General features: G+C 40.5%; 1 protein-coding gene across 1 annotated transcript; it reads left to right on the forward strand.

Annotated features, from left to right (window-relative positions):
• The first annotated feature begins 24 nt into the window (after positions 1 to 24).
• On the forward strand, positions 25 to 14,896 carry casp8ap2 (caspase 8 associated protein 2). The gene is made up of 10 exons (XM_029141554.3): positions 25 to 339; positions 1,004 to 1,084; positions 5,138 to 5,212; positions 5,340 to 5,422; positions 5,959 to 6,033; positions 6,307 to 6,422; positions 6,601 to 8,873; positions 10,616 to 13,310; positions 13,889 to 13,988; positions 14,068 to 14,896. The coding sequence occupies exons 2-10, from the start codon at positions 1,051 to 1,053 to the stop codon at positions 14,122 to 14,124; spliced, it is 5,508 nt and encodes a 1,835-aa protein (XP_028997387.1). The 5' UTR covers positions 25 to 339; positions 1,004 to 1,050; the 3' UTR covers positions 14,125 to 14,896.
• Positions 14,897 to 15,666: the final 770 nt, after the last annotated feature.

Here is a 15,666-nt window from a genome sequence, read left to right on the forward strand (position 1 = left end):
TTCCCCTGTTACGTGTGTCGCACGACGATGACGCGCAGATACAGCGCCGCCGGCACAGTTCACGTAGAACATATCAGCAAGTGGAACAGATTGAAGACGCTTGACATTGCTTATGTTTTAATACGATTTCTATCAGGTGCTTGAAGGAACATACACAATAGTTGTATTAATAATTGCTGTCTGTTGGGTTTGAAATCCCGATTAGTTGAGCTTTTTAAAAACCAGAGGAACTGTATGTCCAGACCGCGGGAAATTGTCGGGACTTCCTGTGTAGTGAAGTCTTGGCGCGACATTGCGGCCGTAAACAACGAGAGGTACTACATCAATATACACAAACAAGTAAGTCAGCAAATTTACATTTTTATATTGTAATATATATCTTTGAAGAATATCCGATTGGTATACAGCTTTGGTGGTAGCGTTGTTCTCAGAAGTTATCTTCATTTAAATAACATTGACCGAGGTTATTCATGCCGCCAACATCAGCCTAACAACAATTAAGTTATCAGTTAATAATGCAAAGTCAAGCATAAATAACCGATATGTTGGTTACATCATATAACCAGCATATTGGGACTCAGAGCAGGTGTTTTGTTGCATAGTGCAGCACGCAGCCATCTGCTATTTTACTTATGTCTCAAATGGCACATGGCGTTGGGTGTTAAAGCTAAATCTATTGATGTATAATGATACCCCTTCTTTAATAATAATATACTCCCCCTGAAATGTAACATTACCTTCCCACTTATTTACAAGACCTAAAGTGAACACTTTTTTATATAGCGTCCTTCCTAACAAATCACATCTATTCCTAAACGGTTGCAATTTACATCATTAATTAAATAACTTCAATTTGAATATACAGTAGTTGTAAGTTGTCATGAAGGTATTGTACATGTTTGTGAAAATAGTATTTGTCACCAATAGTAAAATTTTTTCTCATTATTATAATTGTGTTTGTGTTGTAAGTTATTGTGCATTTCTACACTTTTGATCAATACAGGTTTTTCACCTGGCAGCACTTCTTGACAAACCTAGATACTTGAAACAATGGCTAACCCTGACATCAGTGATGCCTCCAGATGTAAGTATGTTAAGTGTGTGTGTGTGTGGTTGGGCAATCAACACCTACGCCCTCCTGCTCCTTTGTTCTTCCTTCATTGCGGCCTGGTAGCTCAGTTGGTAGCGTGTTGACCTCGGAAGGCAAAAGGTCTGCGGTTCAATCCCCTGCCTCGGCATCAGGTGTGTCCCTGAGCAAGACACTTCGCGCTAGCTCCCCGAGCGCCGCTCATGTGGCAGCTCACTGCTCCCCCAAGGGGGATGGGTCAAATGCAGAGAATGAATTTCCTGTGTTTACTGTGGGACTATTAAGGGTTAATTTCTTCTTCTTCTTCTTCTTCTGTTTGTAGCTATCCTCCACATCTGCTATTTTGCCTTCTGGTAGTTTTATACCCTCAGTCCTGACTACCTTTCCTCTCCTTGCTACTGACTGACCACACCACCCGAATGACATTCCGATGTCTTGGCTGTATATCCTGGTGGTATATCTCGTTTGCTCTTGGCATGCAGCTTGTTGTCATCTATGTAGAGGAGGTGGCTGATGGTTGTGTTATTCCGTACTCGGTACCCGTAACCAGGCTATGTGATGATCTTGCTGAGCAGGTTCAGGCCTCTTCAGAAAAGTAGTGGGGACTGAGCAGCTCCTATATGCCGCATTTGATGTTGACTTGGACAATCTGCTTGAAGTTGGCTTCTAGGGTTGTTTTCCACTTTGCTATTGAGTTCTGGATGAAAGTTCTTAGAGTCCTGTTGATCTTGTATAGTTCCAAGCATTCCATGATCTATGTGTAAAGGCATTGAGTCAAAGGCTTTCTTGGAGTCAATCCAGGCAGTGCATAGGTTAGATTTTGGTGTTTTGCTCCCCTGGTGTTACCAACAATTCCTTTCTGGGTACTGCTCATGTATTGGTCCATATGCCTGCTCATCTTAACTTCTATGATGCCTGACAGGACCTTCCATGTTGTGCAGAGGCAGGTTATTGGACGGTAGTTGGATTTGACTGCTCCGATTGGGGGGTCCTTCAAGATCAGGACTGTTTGGCCTTCCATTGACCATTCAGGATGAGTTCCATCCACTAGCAGCTTGTTTGTTTGTGCCGCCAGGTATTCGTGGAGTGAGGTTAGTTTTCTTCAGCCAGTAGGCATGGTTCATGCCAGGGCCTGATGCCGTCTGTGGTGGAAATTTCCCATAAACAAGCAGATGAGAGTTGTCTTTTGTGTGGTTTATTATAAAAATAAAGGAGTCAGGTGAGGAATCAGATGGGAGGGAGCCAGAGACAGAGGTGTAAAAGACAGACATACATCAAAAACTATTAGTCAGTCAACATCAGATGTTTAAACTTGATGTACAACAGGGCACAAGAGATTAGTTGTTTGTGTAAGAATGTTCAGTATTGAACCCAACCAGCACACGATGACTGTGTTGCATAAGAAAAAGCACAATGGCACAATTTTTTCCTTTACACACCTTCTCTTGGATGTCTGCCATTGTGATGGTTACTGGATGTTGTTCGGGAAGGTTGCTGTGGTCTGCTCCTAAGTCCACCAGCCACTGGGCATTACTCTTATTACCGTGCCACTGTGAGTACATCTTGGATGGATCAGTGGAGAACATCCTGTTTATTCTCCTAGTTTCAACTTCTCTAGAGTATCTTTTCAGCCAGGTAGCCAGGGCTGAGAGCCTTTGCTTGGCAGTCTCCAAGGCCTCAGGTATAGTCATGTCACTCTACTTGGTGGAGGTACTTCTTTGTCATACCTTTTTGTGTTTCTGATAGTTGGCTAACTTCATTCCGTGTTGCCTTGATCTTACCCACCAACCTGTTTCCATGGGGGATACTGCACCTTATGGCTTGTGCTGATCTTATAGCCAAGTATATCAGAGATCACAGTTGCTGTGCTGTACATCAGCTGATAGGTCTCACTGATGGTAATAGTTGGTATTGTTTGTAGTGCTGTATTCACATCTTCTAGCAGACTTTCAGAAGGTGCTTCATTTATTCTTGGTAAGTGACCTCGGGGGTTCCAGGGGCCTCGTGTAAGAAGGGTACTTCGAAAACCTGGCATATGCACAAATCTACACCTAAGGTCAGATGTACCTCACCTGTGTGGGGTAGAAATGTGCGCAGATCTACAGTAGCTTCCTGGCAGGCGTAAGTACTTTTTTACAGCTATTCGTCCATTAGTGACACAAGAGATGAAACTGTGAAACTGTTAATCACGTGAAAACAATTATTAGTCACACCGGAGAAAAACTATTAACTTTAATATTCAGCCATGTGTCTACAAATAGATGAGATGATATAAAATATATCTGCAAAACGGTGCAAACACATATTCTACAGCTCTGTTAGAAAGGATCTCATAGAACAGTGATCCCCAACCCCCGGGCCGCGGACCAGTACCGGCCCGTGGGTCAATTGGTACCGGGCCATGAAAGAAATCTCACATTATTTCCATTTTATGTATTGTGTGATTCTGAACGATGTTATATTGGAAAATTACCAGAATCTCTTAGCTAAATCCACCTACGGCTTGGTCTTTAACATGTTAAGAGGCTTGTCTCGGTCACTTGTCTTACTTACAACCGCTACCTTTTAAACGGGCTGCTCCGGTCTGTAGTCAGGACTGAGGGTATAAAACTACCAGAAGGCTCCGGTCTGTACATTACCGCTAAATTAAACCCCCCAAGCTAACAAACGCGTTTCTTTGCGCAGCATAACAGAGCCAGTGCGGCTAAAGAAGAGCCAACAACTACAAATAAAAAGAAAGCTGCATTTAACAGACAATAGCAGGAGTCCTATCTGAAACATGGACTTTTTACAACTGGTTATTCCAAGTCGGCTCAGCATAATGTGCAGCGACTGATTCTAACGAGGCAATCAAGCTGCTTCATCACTTGGAGATCAAGCATTCTACGTGTTAGACGATGTTACTAGGATGCTTCTAATAAAGCTGCACAAGCGGTGAATGCACGTTTATTATTATAAGTAGAAAATACCAGTTTTAATGCCGATCCTACCATTTTATTTTGTTAGGGTTAGAGTCATATTTCAGCCTCACCATAAAGACAGGTCCGTGAAAATATTGTGACATTAAACCGGTCCGTGGCACAAAAGAGGTTATAGAGGATCTATTAGAATCTGGTAGAGGTGCTCGTTCTTGGATCGCTAAGCAGCAAGAACTCGCGCAGCCAGCGCACATCCAGCTGTTGTGGGCTTCCAGTCATGGGGGCATCTAGAGGGAGCTGCAGATCGATCTGGTAGTGGACCCTGAGCCGAGCCGAGCCGTGCCAAGCCTGCTGTGTGGGACACGATCATCAGTATTTCAGCAAGGCATCAACTTCCCATATAATATAGATGATCAAAGCAACATTAAAGCGCAGTTTGCAGCGAGAGCCTTACCTGATGTGATCGGACACATCGACTGGACACATTGCTGTAAAAGTATCGTCACAGGATGAAACATGGGCCAACAGGAAACATCTTTATTTCATTAATGTACGAATAGTCTGTGACGCACAAATGCAGCTACAGTCAGCCACATTGTAGAGAAGTGTCTGGTTTAACGATGATCCATTCATTTTAACGAACGGCATGGTTGGGATCAGATTCGAAGCTGGTACTAGATCTTCTTGGTTAGTAAATAATTTAATGGCCTTAATATTAATTCATGTTGCAGCAACCTGTGGCTTTTTCATCCTTATACTGCAGCTCCGTGTGGCTTGGGAAAATAAATTAAGTATTTAATTGAAGTATATTTTGTTTGTGTGAAAGAATATTGTGATCTTGAAATATTAAAATAAAATTATATTTTAAGTTATATTTTGCTGCCGCTGTCGTGCTCTTCCTTATTCACGTCCTCGCTGGTGTACACGCCTAACGTGTCCTCACGACTGCCTGTTCTGAGGTGCACTCCTTGCCAGTGTACTTGCCAAACATGTCCTCAATGCTGTGTTCCTTTTCCTTGACTAGCAGCTGTGATGTGGGAGTGAATAGCTGCATTTGTATGTGGCTAATACTTACAGATGTACATTACGAGTCTGATGCACTAATACTGTCTTACATGTGTGTTATCTACAGTGTTGTTACCTGAGGTCAGTGAAGATTCTGTGGATATCTACGATGATCTGGATGTCTGTTTTAACATTGATGCAGGTAAAAACTGTGAAGTTGTACTGCAACTTCTACAGTAGTGTTTAACTCATAGTGGGAATTTCCAGGATGTCTTTCTTTTTAAAACATAGATGCTTTACTTTACTTACCATTTGTGGGTTTATTACAGGGAAGACCCCTCAAGAGTCAATGGACCTTTATGAAGAAATTGTCACAGAGGAACAGCTCATAAAAGAGTCATCCTATGCAGAGGTAAGTTCATATTAGCTTTATTTTTCATATAGCATGTGTTGTACAGTGTAAAAATCTGGTTAGAGAGTTGGCCTGGGAAGCAGGAGGTTGTCTGGTGGAACCCAGTTGTTCACACCTTTTACTTTTTAGTAAATGATGTTCAAACACTTTAAGTGCAACTTTTTATTTTCTATATGTGTCCCTAATGTTTGAAACATGTTGCAGATTTGAGTTGAGTTTTTTTTTTCTAACTTGGAAATTACTGTGTTTTGGTTTTAACAGTATTTTCATTTTTTTGGAAGCAATAGTTAAGTGAAGTCTGGCATATGTTTGCTGCTGAAATCAGCCCACCAGACTTTCACTTGGCTTTAACATGTCTTTTTCCAATTATATCCACCATTTGCCATAATTGTTGTCATTTGTTGTATAGTGTATAAATTAAAAAGAAAGGACGAGTTACACCTGTCCTGGGATAAAAGACCACTCTGTGTTATAATGTAGACTGTTTTTCTATGGTCAACCCTATATCAGAAAATTCGTTTTTTGTGTGTTCACAGTTGAAATCCAGATTCGAAGCAGCCCAAAACCAAATTAAAGAGTTGCATAGGAGACTGGAAGAGATGGAGACTAAGGTTTGTTTAATTTTGGCAGTAGTAGCCCAGGGGGAGGCTTGTGTCAAACAGTTGAGCCGGCACAAAGGAAAAGCAAAAATATGCATGGTTATGATCTTCTTTCACAACCATCAAAAACATTTTGCTTTTAAAAAGGTGGCCATCATTTTTCTGTTATCACTGGCACAGAAATTTTTTTATATCAGACACACTACCATACCTCTTTGTATAAATGTATGTATGTATTTATGTGTCTTTCTGTCTTGATCTTTATTTCTTTCTATCTATTTACAGAACACAAGGCTAAACACTGAAAATTGTAGTCTCAAAAAGAACATCTCAGCACTTTTTCGAACAGCTAAACAGGAGGTGACACGGAAAGATGCTGAGATTCTGAGGTTAAATCTAGGGTATGTTTTAGTTTCATATGACCTTGTGAATTTTTACATAAGTTTTAGTGCTATAGGTAATTGTACATTTAAAGTGTTCATTGGTCAGGTAATCTTATGAATGTAAGTGACAAATCTATCTTTACTTTGACACCTGTTTGATAAATGACTAATCAAATGTTAAAACCTTTTTCCTCAGGTCAGTGAAAGGACATAATATTTACACAAATAATCTGCCAGATCGAAACTTAAGCAGTAGACCACTCGCCTCCAGTCCTCCGCCTCCTTCAACCAATCATCCACCTGCCAGGGAAAATTATCCTCCAAAGCATTCATGCCATCTCTCAAAGAAAGAAAACAATAATTGCATAAACCGGCCCACTATCTCCTCTACTGAGACAAGAGCTTCTAAAGAGTCATCTGCCTGTCATTCAAAAAGCTTATCAATCCTACAAAATGAGTCGGACAAGCATAAGTTGAAGCACAGAGAGGAAAAATATCAATGTCTTAGACAATCTCAAAGTCCTTCTGAAGTTTGGAGACAAAGAAGTGGATCAGATTCTAACAAGGACAGTTCTGCCCCTGACAAAACCAGGTCTCATAAAGTTGACAATGATGCAAGACGAAACTATAACTCTAGGACATGCTTAAGTAGGACCTATCCAAATGCTGAGGGTCACCACAAAGTTGACAGGGCAAAAAGCCCTTGTCAAGATATTTTAGACAGTACTGTGAGAACAGGAAGAAGTCGAGAGCTTAAAAAAGACAACGACAACTCTGAATATGGTGGTGCTTACAGCTCAAAAGAACATCATAGTAGTAGAAAAAGTTACAGATGTGACAGAGGTTCTAACTCCAAGGTTAAAAAAAGGTCCTCCTCAAATCAAAAGAGATACAGGGATTCCTCCAAAGACAGGGAAGGAGCGCGATTTTCAAAGAATTATCAAAAGGCAGAGAAACGACATGAAGAGAAAGTCGGAAAGTATAGGAGGAAAAGTCTGTCAGAGACCAGCAGAGAAAGTCGGAGACAGAGCACAAAAAAATTGGAAAAAAGTGATATACATGACTCTAGTAAAGATAAACAGAAAAATAAACGTGGGATTTCAGAGAGATCCTCTAACAATAAAATCTTCAAGAAAGGCTCTACAGAGGGAAATGCTCCTAATAAGAAATTGTGTTTTATGGAAACACTGAATCTGACACTTTCTCCCATTAAAAAGTCAACAGTCTCCATTGATGAACAGCATGAACCAGCAGGAGACATGGTTCATCATCAATCAGATGATGAGAATTCACAGCCCAATGTTGAGGACATGTGTATAATTGATGAAATAGGGAGTGGTCAGTCAGAAGGTGTTCCAGAGCTGACTTCAGACATCCCTGCACACACAGGCAAGAGCTGTGAGTCTGCGAAAGATTTCCAAAAAGACACAAATAACTACAATAAAAAAGAAGTTGAAAAAACGCTTGAAGATACTTCAGTTAAAACAACTTTGGCACATACGCAATCCCTAGACATGGGACAGAATTATATCACAGACCCCACACTAAAGTCTCAACAGAGTAGTTTTATCAAACCACAAAATCAAGAAAACAGAATGGAGCTGACCTCAGAGAACGAGCAAGTTCAATCTGCACCATTGGAAGCTACAAGTAGTATAAACAACACATTTAGAAGCATGTCCAAACCGCACACAAGCAGCTCTTCAGAACAGGGTTATCTTGTTATCAGTGGAGATCAGCCTGTTGCCATTATTGAAACTTTTGTGCTCAAATCAAGGGAGGAGAAACTTCCTAAAACCACAGTATGGACAAGCCTTCCTGTGAATGCAGTTGAGGATGGTCCAAACAATTCACCCTCAAGGAAGAATCCTGTTAATGAGGATGTCTCTGGCTGTTTCAAAAGTCAGTGCATGCCTTCTGATGATTTACCCCAGAGTTGTCAACAAGGATTATCAGCCTTATTTAGGCCTGTTTACAGAAAAACGCTTTGTCATAAGCAATGTGATCCTAAAGAGACAGAGACTGTATCCAGTACAATAAGCATGGCATCATTTCCACAAGAAGGTCTAAGTCTACCTGAGGCTATTCATGTTTTAACAGAGGAAACTGAAGTTGTTGGTGATAGTCTTGCACATAAGCTAAGTTCTTCCACTTCCTGTACTGGCGTGTCCAAAGTCAGCAGTACGACAGAAGATTTGGTAGTGCCAAAAAATCACATGTCAAAGTGCAGTGAGCTCAACGTCACACAGAACTACTACAATCTGGCAAAGAGCTATGAGAATAATGTTGAACCTTCTACTTCAGTGCTGGTACTTCATGATGAAGATTCAATGATCCGCACACTGAACAACTTGAAGAGATTCCCTGATGCTATAAGTCCCCTGAAGAGCCCTATTCGGATAACCAAAACCAAACAAAGTCATCTCCATAATCAAGGCAACCCTGATGATGTCAAGAGTCTTCAAACTGGTAAATGTGAATGAAGAATTTTGCAATGCTGATTTATAGGTTCGTGGCTTAATGTTGTAGATTACATTATTATTAGTCTAAATTATAATAATATTTTGTTTCCCTTTATGGTTGTCTGTTTAATGATGATGTAATTCAGTTAGACAGATAAGCGCATCTTAAACACATCGTTCAACTGTTTAGAAAATTAGATAAAATATTGGGTGGTGCAGTGGGTAGCACTGTCGCCTCACAGCAAGAAGGGCATTCCTTTCTGTGTGCGTGCGTGCGTGCGTGCGTGCGTGCGACTCTGTTTGGCCCTGCAATAGACTGGCGACCTGTTCAGGGTGTACCCTGCCTCACGCTCTCAGCAAGCTGGGATAGGCTCTGGATAGATTATTTCTAACACTTAAACGTGGCTTCAAAAGGAGTCTGATAAGTGAGCTTATTGGATAGAAATTTTGTAAATAAAAACACTATTTTATGGGCAATTAGTGCCCTGGGGGGCCTCGTTTACGAATGGTACTTGCGCACAAAAACCTCACATAAGTACGAATCTACAGCAACGTTCAGATGTATCAATAACTACATAAAGTAGGAATTTACGGTAGTTCCCTAGTTTGCGGAAGTACTTTTCTGCAGCTATTGGTCTGTTGGCAACACTAAGAGGTGAAACAGAGAAATTGTTAATCACGTAAAAAAAGGTTGTTAGTCACACCGGAGAAAAACGATAAATAATGAATACAGACACGCGTTGTGCAATTAGATGAGAATATGAAAATATTAGCAAAACGGTGCAAATGTATATATTCAATAGCTCTGTTAGATGATCTGTGAGGATCCATTAGAAGTGTCTATTGCAGCTTGACACAGTGAAAACCATGCAGCCAACTACATCTAGCTGCTGACCAAACTAGGGTCCAGCCACGGGGGCATCCAGAAGGAGCTGCAGACCAGTTGGGTATATGCCAGTGGACCCTGAGCGGAGCCATGCGAGCTCTGTAGATAGCAATCATCTGTATGTCAGTAAGGCATCAAGTTCCTATATAATGCAGTTGATCAGGGCAACATTAAAACAATTTGCATCAAGAGCCAGTTTACCCTTCATTTTAATGAACAGCATTTTTGGGAACAGATTTGAAGCTGGTACCAGATAGGTGGCTTCTTGGTCAATAAATGATTTACCGGCCTTAATATTTATTCCTGTTGCGTGTAGAACCTATGCGTCCCCAAAGTACATCCTGTCTTTAGCGTTAATATTAGTCGTGGTTTAATGTAGAGACATCCTATTAGTAGCTGAACACAGTGGTCGGGGTCAGTTTGTCTTCTTCTCTGCCTGTTTTGATGACAGATTGGTGGTAGGAAATCTACACATGTCTTTGTACATAAGGCCCCAGGTTCTTAACATAAAAATATCTTCCAGATAATAAAAATTTCTGTTCTACTGCATACATTTTGATCCACTTCAAGCTGCTTCTTTACAAACACAAATTATATCCCTATGCTCAAAGTTTTGTAATTTAAGGTTTTATCTAATGAAATGATTAATCATGAGATGACACGGGTGTTAACAGTAAACACTGTATCGAGTAAATTTGCATCCAAGCAACCATTTATTCATGCTTCTGTTTCTATTTCTAATTTACAAGTTCTGTATTGCAGAAATACATGCTTTACTGCTAATTTGCACTGTGTATTAAAAGCATAACTCTGAAATGCCATAGAGCCAAATTGTCTGAAAATGTTTTTTGTTTTTTTTGCAGATTTCTCCGACACAGCCAATGGAGCGAACTCAAAAAAGTTGGAAGTAAACAAAGAAAACAAATATCCAGGTTCTACTGCAGACAGCGACATGCATGTGGTTGACGAGGCCACGGACCATTTTTTAAGTTTCTCGGACACTGACATGGAGGAAGGTGAAATTTTAAGTGAAAGTGAGGAGTCAGTTCCAGATTATCCAGTTCTTACAACTAAGCTGGCAATGTTGTCACCACCAGCCACAAACAAACCAAATCGCAAGACTACAGTAAAGAGAAAGACTGAAGATTACAATCTGATCTTAAAAGAAACCCCAGGTGAATCAACACAAAGTCCAAAGAGTCGCTTTAAAACAGTTTGCCCTGCAGCAACTAAGTTTTCCTTTTCCAACATAGATGAAATAATGGAGACATTTAAGTTGGTTCGGCGTGAGATCCGAAAAAAGTACATGAAGCTACATAAAACCTTTCCCAAAAAGAGCTTCTATGGCATGATGGACAATTTTCAGAAGTCTTTTTTAGAGTTTGTGGAGGGCGCCCAATTTGGCAAAATTTGCAGTCAGGCAGAGGAGCTGAAGTCTAGATTGAAGAAACTGATTACCTCTGTTTTTAGCAAAGTAGCTAATAATGGAATTGTGAAACGCATATTTGAACAGCAGGCAACTGATTTGAAGCAGAAGTTGTGGGACTTTGTGGATGTTCAAGTTGAGTATTTGTTTAAGGATATTAACACAACACTCAAGTGCCTTTGCAAACCAGCAAGTCCTCAAGCTAAGGATGTGAGTTCAAATTGGAATGAGAACATGTCCACACAACCTCCTGTAAAGAAAGAATTTCAGTCTGCTTCACCCATCTCGGGTCAAGTCAAGACTTCTGCTGTGGTGCCTTACAGGACAGGTCTTGGAAGCAGAGGCAAAGATATCCGGATGACACACATGGAAAACCCCACAAGTTCTGATCCAAGTCCATCAGATATCCAAAAGACTCAAACTAAAATTGATATCCATTCTACTAAAAATATCCCTCCCACGCCAGAGCAAAACAACCTAGTTTCTTTGATTGTCTCTCAGAATAACTCCTTGAATGACAAAACTGACTTTAACATACTCACAGAACAGCAAGCCTCCAGTTTAACGTTCAACTTGGTAAGAGACTCTCAAATGGGGGAAATCTTCAAATGTCTCCTGCAAGGATCTGATTTACTAGAATCTAGTGGCATCACAGGAGACTACACAGCATGGCCTCTCAGCACACCAAGAAAGGATGGAGAGAGACTCATCAGCATCACCACGCCAACTAAATTTCACTCTCCGTCTAAGTTTTTTCCCGTGAACAAATTTAATTCCCCCTCCAAACTTATTGCTACTTGGTCAAGCATTTCACCTCGCAATATGCCATCTCCCAGATCCAATGATCCAGTCGCATTGAATCCAGCTTTATTTGATGAAAGTTGCTTGTTAGAAGTACCGTCAGAGAACAGCGTGCCTCTGCAGAAGTCTCATTATGTTCTTGCTGAAGATCTGGCAGTGTCTCTCACCATTCCTTCACCCCTTAAATCGGATAGTCACCTCAGTTTCTTACAGCCTGCAAGCATCCACAGAATGTCCACTCCAGATAGCGTCATCAGCGCTCACATAAGCGAGGATGCTCTCCTCGACAATGAGGATATTACAGAACAGGACATCCACCTTACCCTTGACACAGACAATTCTAGCTGTGGCTCGATCAGCAGTGTGGCCTCTGTGCCATGTTTAACATCTTTTATGTTCCAGCCTGATAAGCCCATGCAGGCTCTTGTGATGGAGAAATCTAATGACCACTTCATTGTGAAAATTCGTCAGGCAGAGCTGGCTGACGTCCCTCTCGTTTCTGATGACAGTTTAAGTAAAACATTTGGAGCAGAAAACATGATTCCAGACAGTCTTAAAGAAAGTCAAACAGTAACTGTTTTTCAAAGTGGTAGCAGTCCTTCAGATTCGATCCCATCAGTACAGCATGATTTAGCTAAGATCTCTGGGCTGAGTCTTGCCATCACTCAAGAAAAGTGCTCAATAAAAGATCTGCTTTGCCAAAATGAAGTGACAATAACTCACCAAAATATCTCAAAGATTAGCATTTCAGAGGAGTTGCAGCCTCTGAATGATCAGCCTTCACGTAATACTTTGAACACTGATTCTCAAAACTCTCATTCTGTGTGTTACCAGTTTAGCAAAATAACAGACAAAAAGGATGTCACACTTATGACTGATGAATTTGAAACAGATGCACACCACAGAGGAGAAAACCCCAAAACTCAGAAAAGCTCTTTTAAACCTGTGACTAGTGCCCCTGACAATAACCCACATCTACCAGCTGAAAGCTGTAAAAGCAACCAGAGGAGTAAAGATTCACTGAAACAAAGTTCAGACTTGGCAAGAGAGGATAAAGAGGCATCAAAGTGTGAAAGAAATCTCGTCATTGAGAGCACAAGCTGTACACCAGAAACAGAAGAGAGCGGTGGTGAAAATGCTAGAAAACGGAAAAAGCATCAAGAAAAATCCAAGGCAAAGCGGTGCAAAAAGGAGGCAAAGAGAACAGAAGCACCTGTGTCCACAAAAGACAATAACGAGTCCAGCTCTTCCTCAGCTCATCTTTCCACTAACAGTCTATCTGCCAGGAATGTTATCAGGAAGAAAGGCGAGGTGGTCATGGCCTGGACAAGGTTAGTACATTTAGCTGAATATGTGTTGTACTAATCCTGCTCCTCTCAGAAATTTCTAACTGAAAAAATAGATGCACTTTAATTAAATCCCCACATTTTTGCAATTATAGATTTTTCTTTCTCTGATACAGAGCTCCTGTCTTTACTTAGTAACTCTACAAATACATTGTTATTTTCCCTGATTATTATTTTCATTTATACTCAGACAATATCAATATTTTGTCATCTTATTTAACAGGTTAGATGACACCATTTGGGAAAACATGCTTTGGCCTCATTTGGCATTGCAATGTCACTGCCAGTGGCTTTTATCCAACTAATAGTTACAGCATATAACATTTTTCAAAATAGTTTTCACATTTCTGTTTCAGTAGTAATAGATAGTTAAGATTTAACTAATGAGCCTGAGGTATATTTAATTACCAAAATGTTTTTTTTTCAATTTTTCCTTCTGAGAGACGTAGATGTCACTAATTGTCTCATTTATCAAAGAGACTGTAGGAAGTGTTGTTTAAGTCCATAGAAATTCATACATGTGAAAATGTGAGAAAGTGTCACTGCTTTTGCTCACCTTGCAGAGATGAAGATCGAGCTATTCTGATTGACCTAAAGAAGAAGGGTCCTTCACGTGAGACATTCTCTGCGTTGTCGGAGAAACTAAAAAAGCCAACGGGGCAGGTAAAGTTCCTGTTTCCAGTCTTTTTGTGCTTTACTCACTGTGAAATTAACTTTCATTGACTTGTTTCCTCTTTCTCAGATTGCTCACAGGTTTTACCAACTCATGAAGCTCTTCAAGAAGCAAGAGAAAGTCTGATACCTGAAATGCTACAATTGTTGCTATATATGTTTCTTGTACTACAGCAGCCACCATGATATTCAGCACAAACAGGCTTGTAGACTGCTGTTCATGTGAAACACTGGAGCAACATGTTTTCCCATATTGGCTATTATTTCTATAAATGTCTGAGCAAAGAAAAGAAAGGTTTGTAAGGCATTGCCTTTCATACTGTGTGACAAGTGTGAACCATGAGAATTCAGCAATGTTGATTGTCCAGATAGAGTGGGAAAAAAAGCTAGTCCTGAATATATTCAGTTTTTGATTTGACTTTTTGAGTATTTAACAATTCACAATGCAGTTTTTTTTTCACTGCAGACTCTGGAAATATACTGATAGCTATGCTACATGTATTTTCAGTTTAAAGTGTGCTCCAAGTGACATTTTCATCTCCTAAAAATAGCAGACACTTGCTGAAAAGAGTGTGAAGCCTCTTCCATTGGTAGACCCTGAGTAAATGGACTGACATCTGTATGTGATTAGTTTTTTTTGTTTGTTTGTTTCAGGGGTTTTGCCTGTTTTTAGTGTGTATGATTGTGTCTGTGTGTGGGAGAATGTGTGTGAAGAGTGAAATATAAGATTGGTCAAATCTTTCCTATACACTAACAGGAGTTGTTAAGTACATTTTATCTTGGTTAAGGCAAATTGAAATATCTGAAGCTAGACATTTGTTTGTTGATTGCTCATTAAAAGCACCTGACACAGTACTGTACATAATTATTTTTTGAAAATAAAGCTCTATTTATTCATGCCAGTGTGTATTTTTGTGAAAATTTAACTCGGCTGGGCAATCCTGGTCCTCGAGGGCCGCTGTCCCTGCTGGTTTTCCAACTCTTCCTGTTGATCACCTGCATCAGGTGTGTCAGTTAGCTTTTTCAGCTGCTGATTGACTGAACACATCTGATCGAGGCTTTTGATAATTCACAAGGACAGTCCTACGTTAAATGGGTTCCCATTATATACCTTGAATACAGGAGTAACTGCTGGTTATAAATTTGAGCAGGTAGCAATGACATAGATCACTACTTTTAAGCAGTATATTCATATGTGATTAATGGACATGGGCCTTTCTGTCCTGTCGAGTTTACTACGGCCTGGACTTTCCTCCCCTCTTTCTTCCATCTCCCTCTGCCAGGTTTGGACTGATGGTTCTTTCTGCTCACCTTTATCTACTTCCCCTCCACCTCCGCCTAACTCCCTTCCTCTTGTATCTACTTTGCATCCTCCCTCTGCTACACTTGTCTTCACTTTCCTGATTGAGCTGGCATTCATACCTTCACCACTCAAACCACCAGGCCTCTGCAAACATTTAAAGACTGTTCATAGTTAGTGTTACCACTTAACCTTAAGGTAAATAACATCTCTTCTACCACACTCCACTCAGGGAACATTAGATACTTGGGCATTAAATTGTCATCTAGGCCAGTCATTCTTAACCATGGGGCCGCGGCCCGTCCTTGGGCCCCAAGCAGCAGCTGGAGGGCCGTAAAAAAGTCAGTTCTGGGAATGTGGGCTGAATAG

This window comes from Betta splendens, chromosome 24 (genome assembly GCF_900634795.4).
Source record: "Betta splendens chromosome 24, fBetSpl5.4, whole genome shotgun sequence".
NCBI lineage: Eukaryota > Metazoa > Chordata > Actinopteri > Anabantiformes > Osphronemidae > Betta > Betta splendens.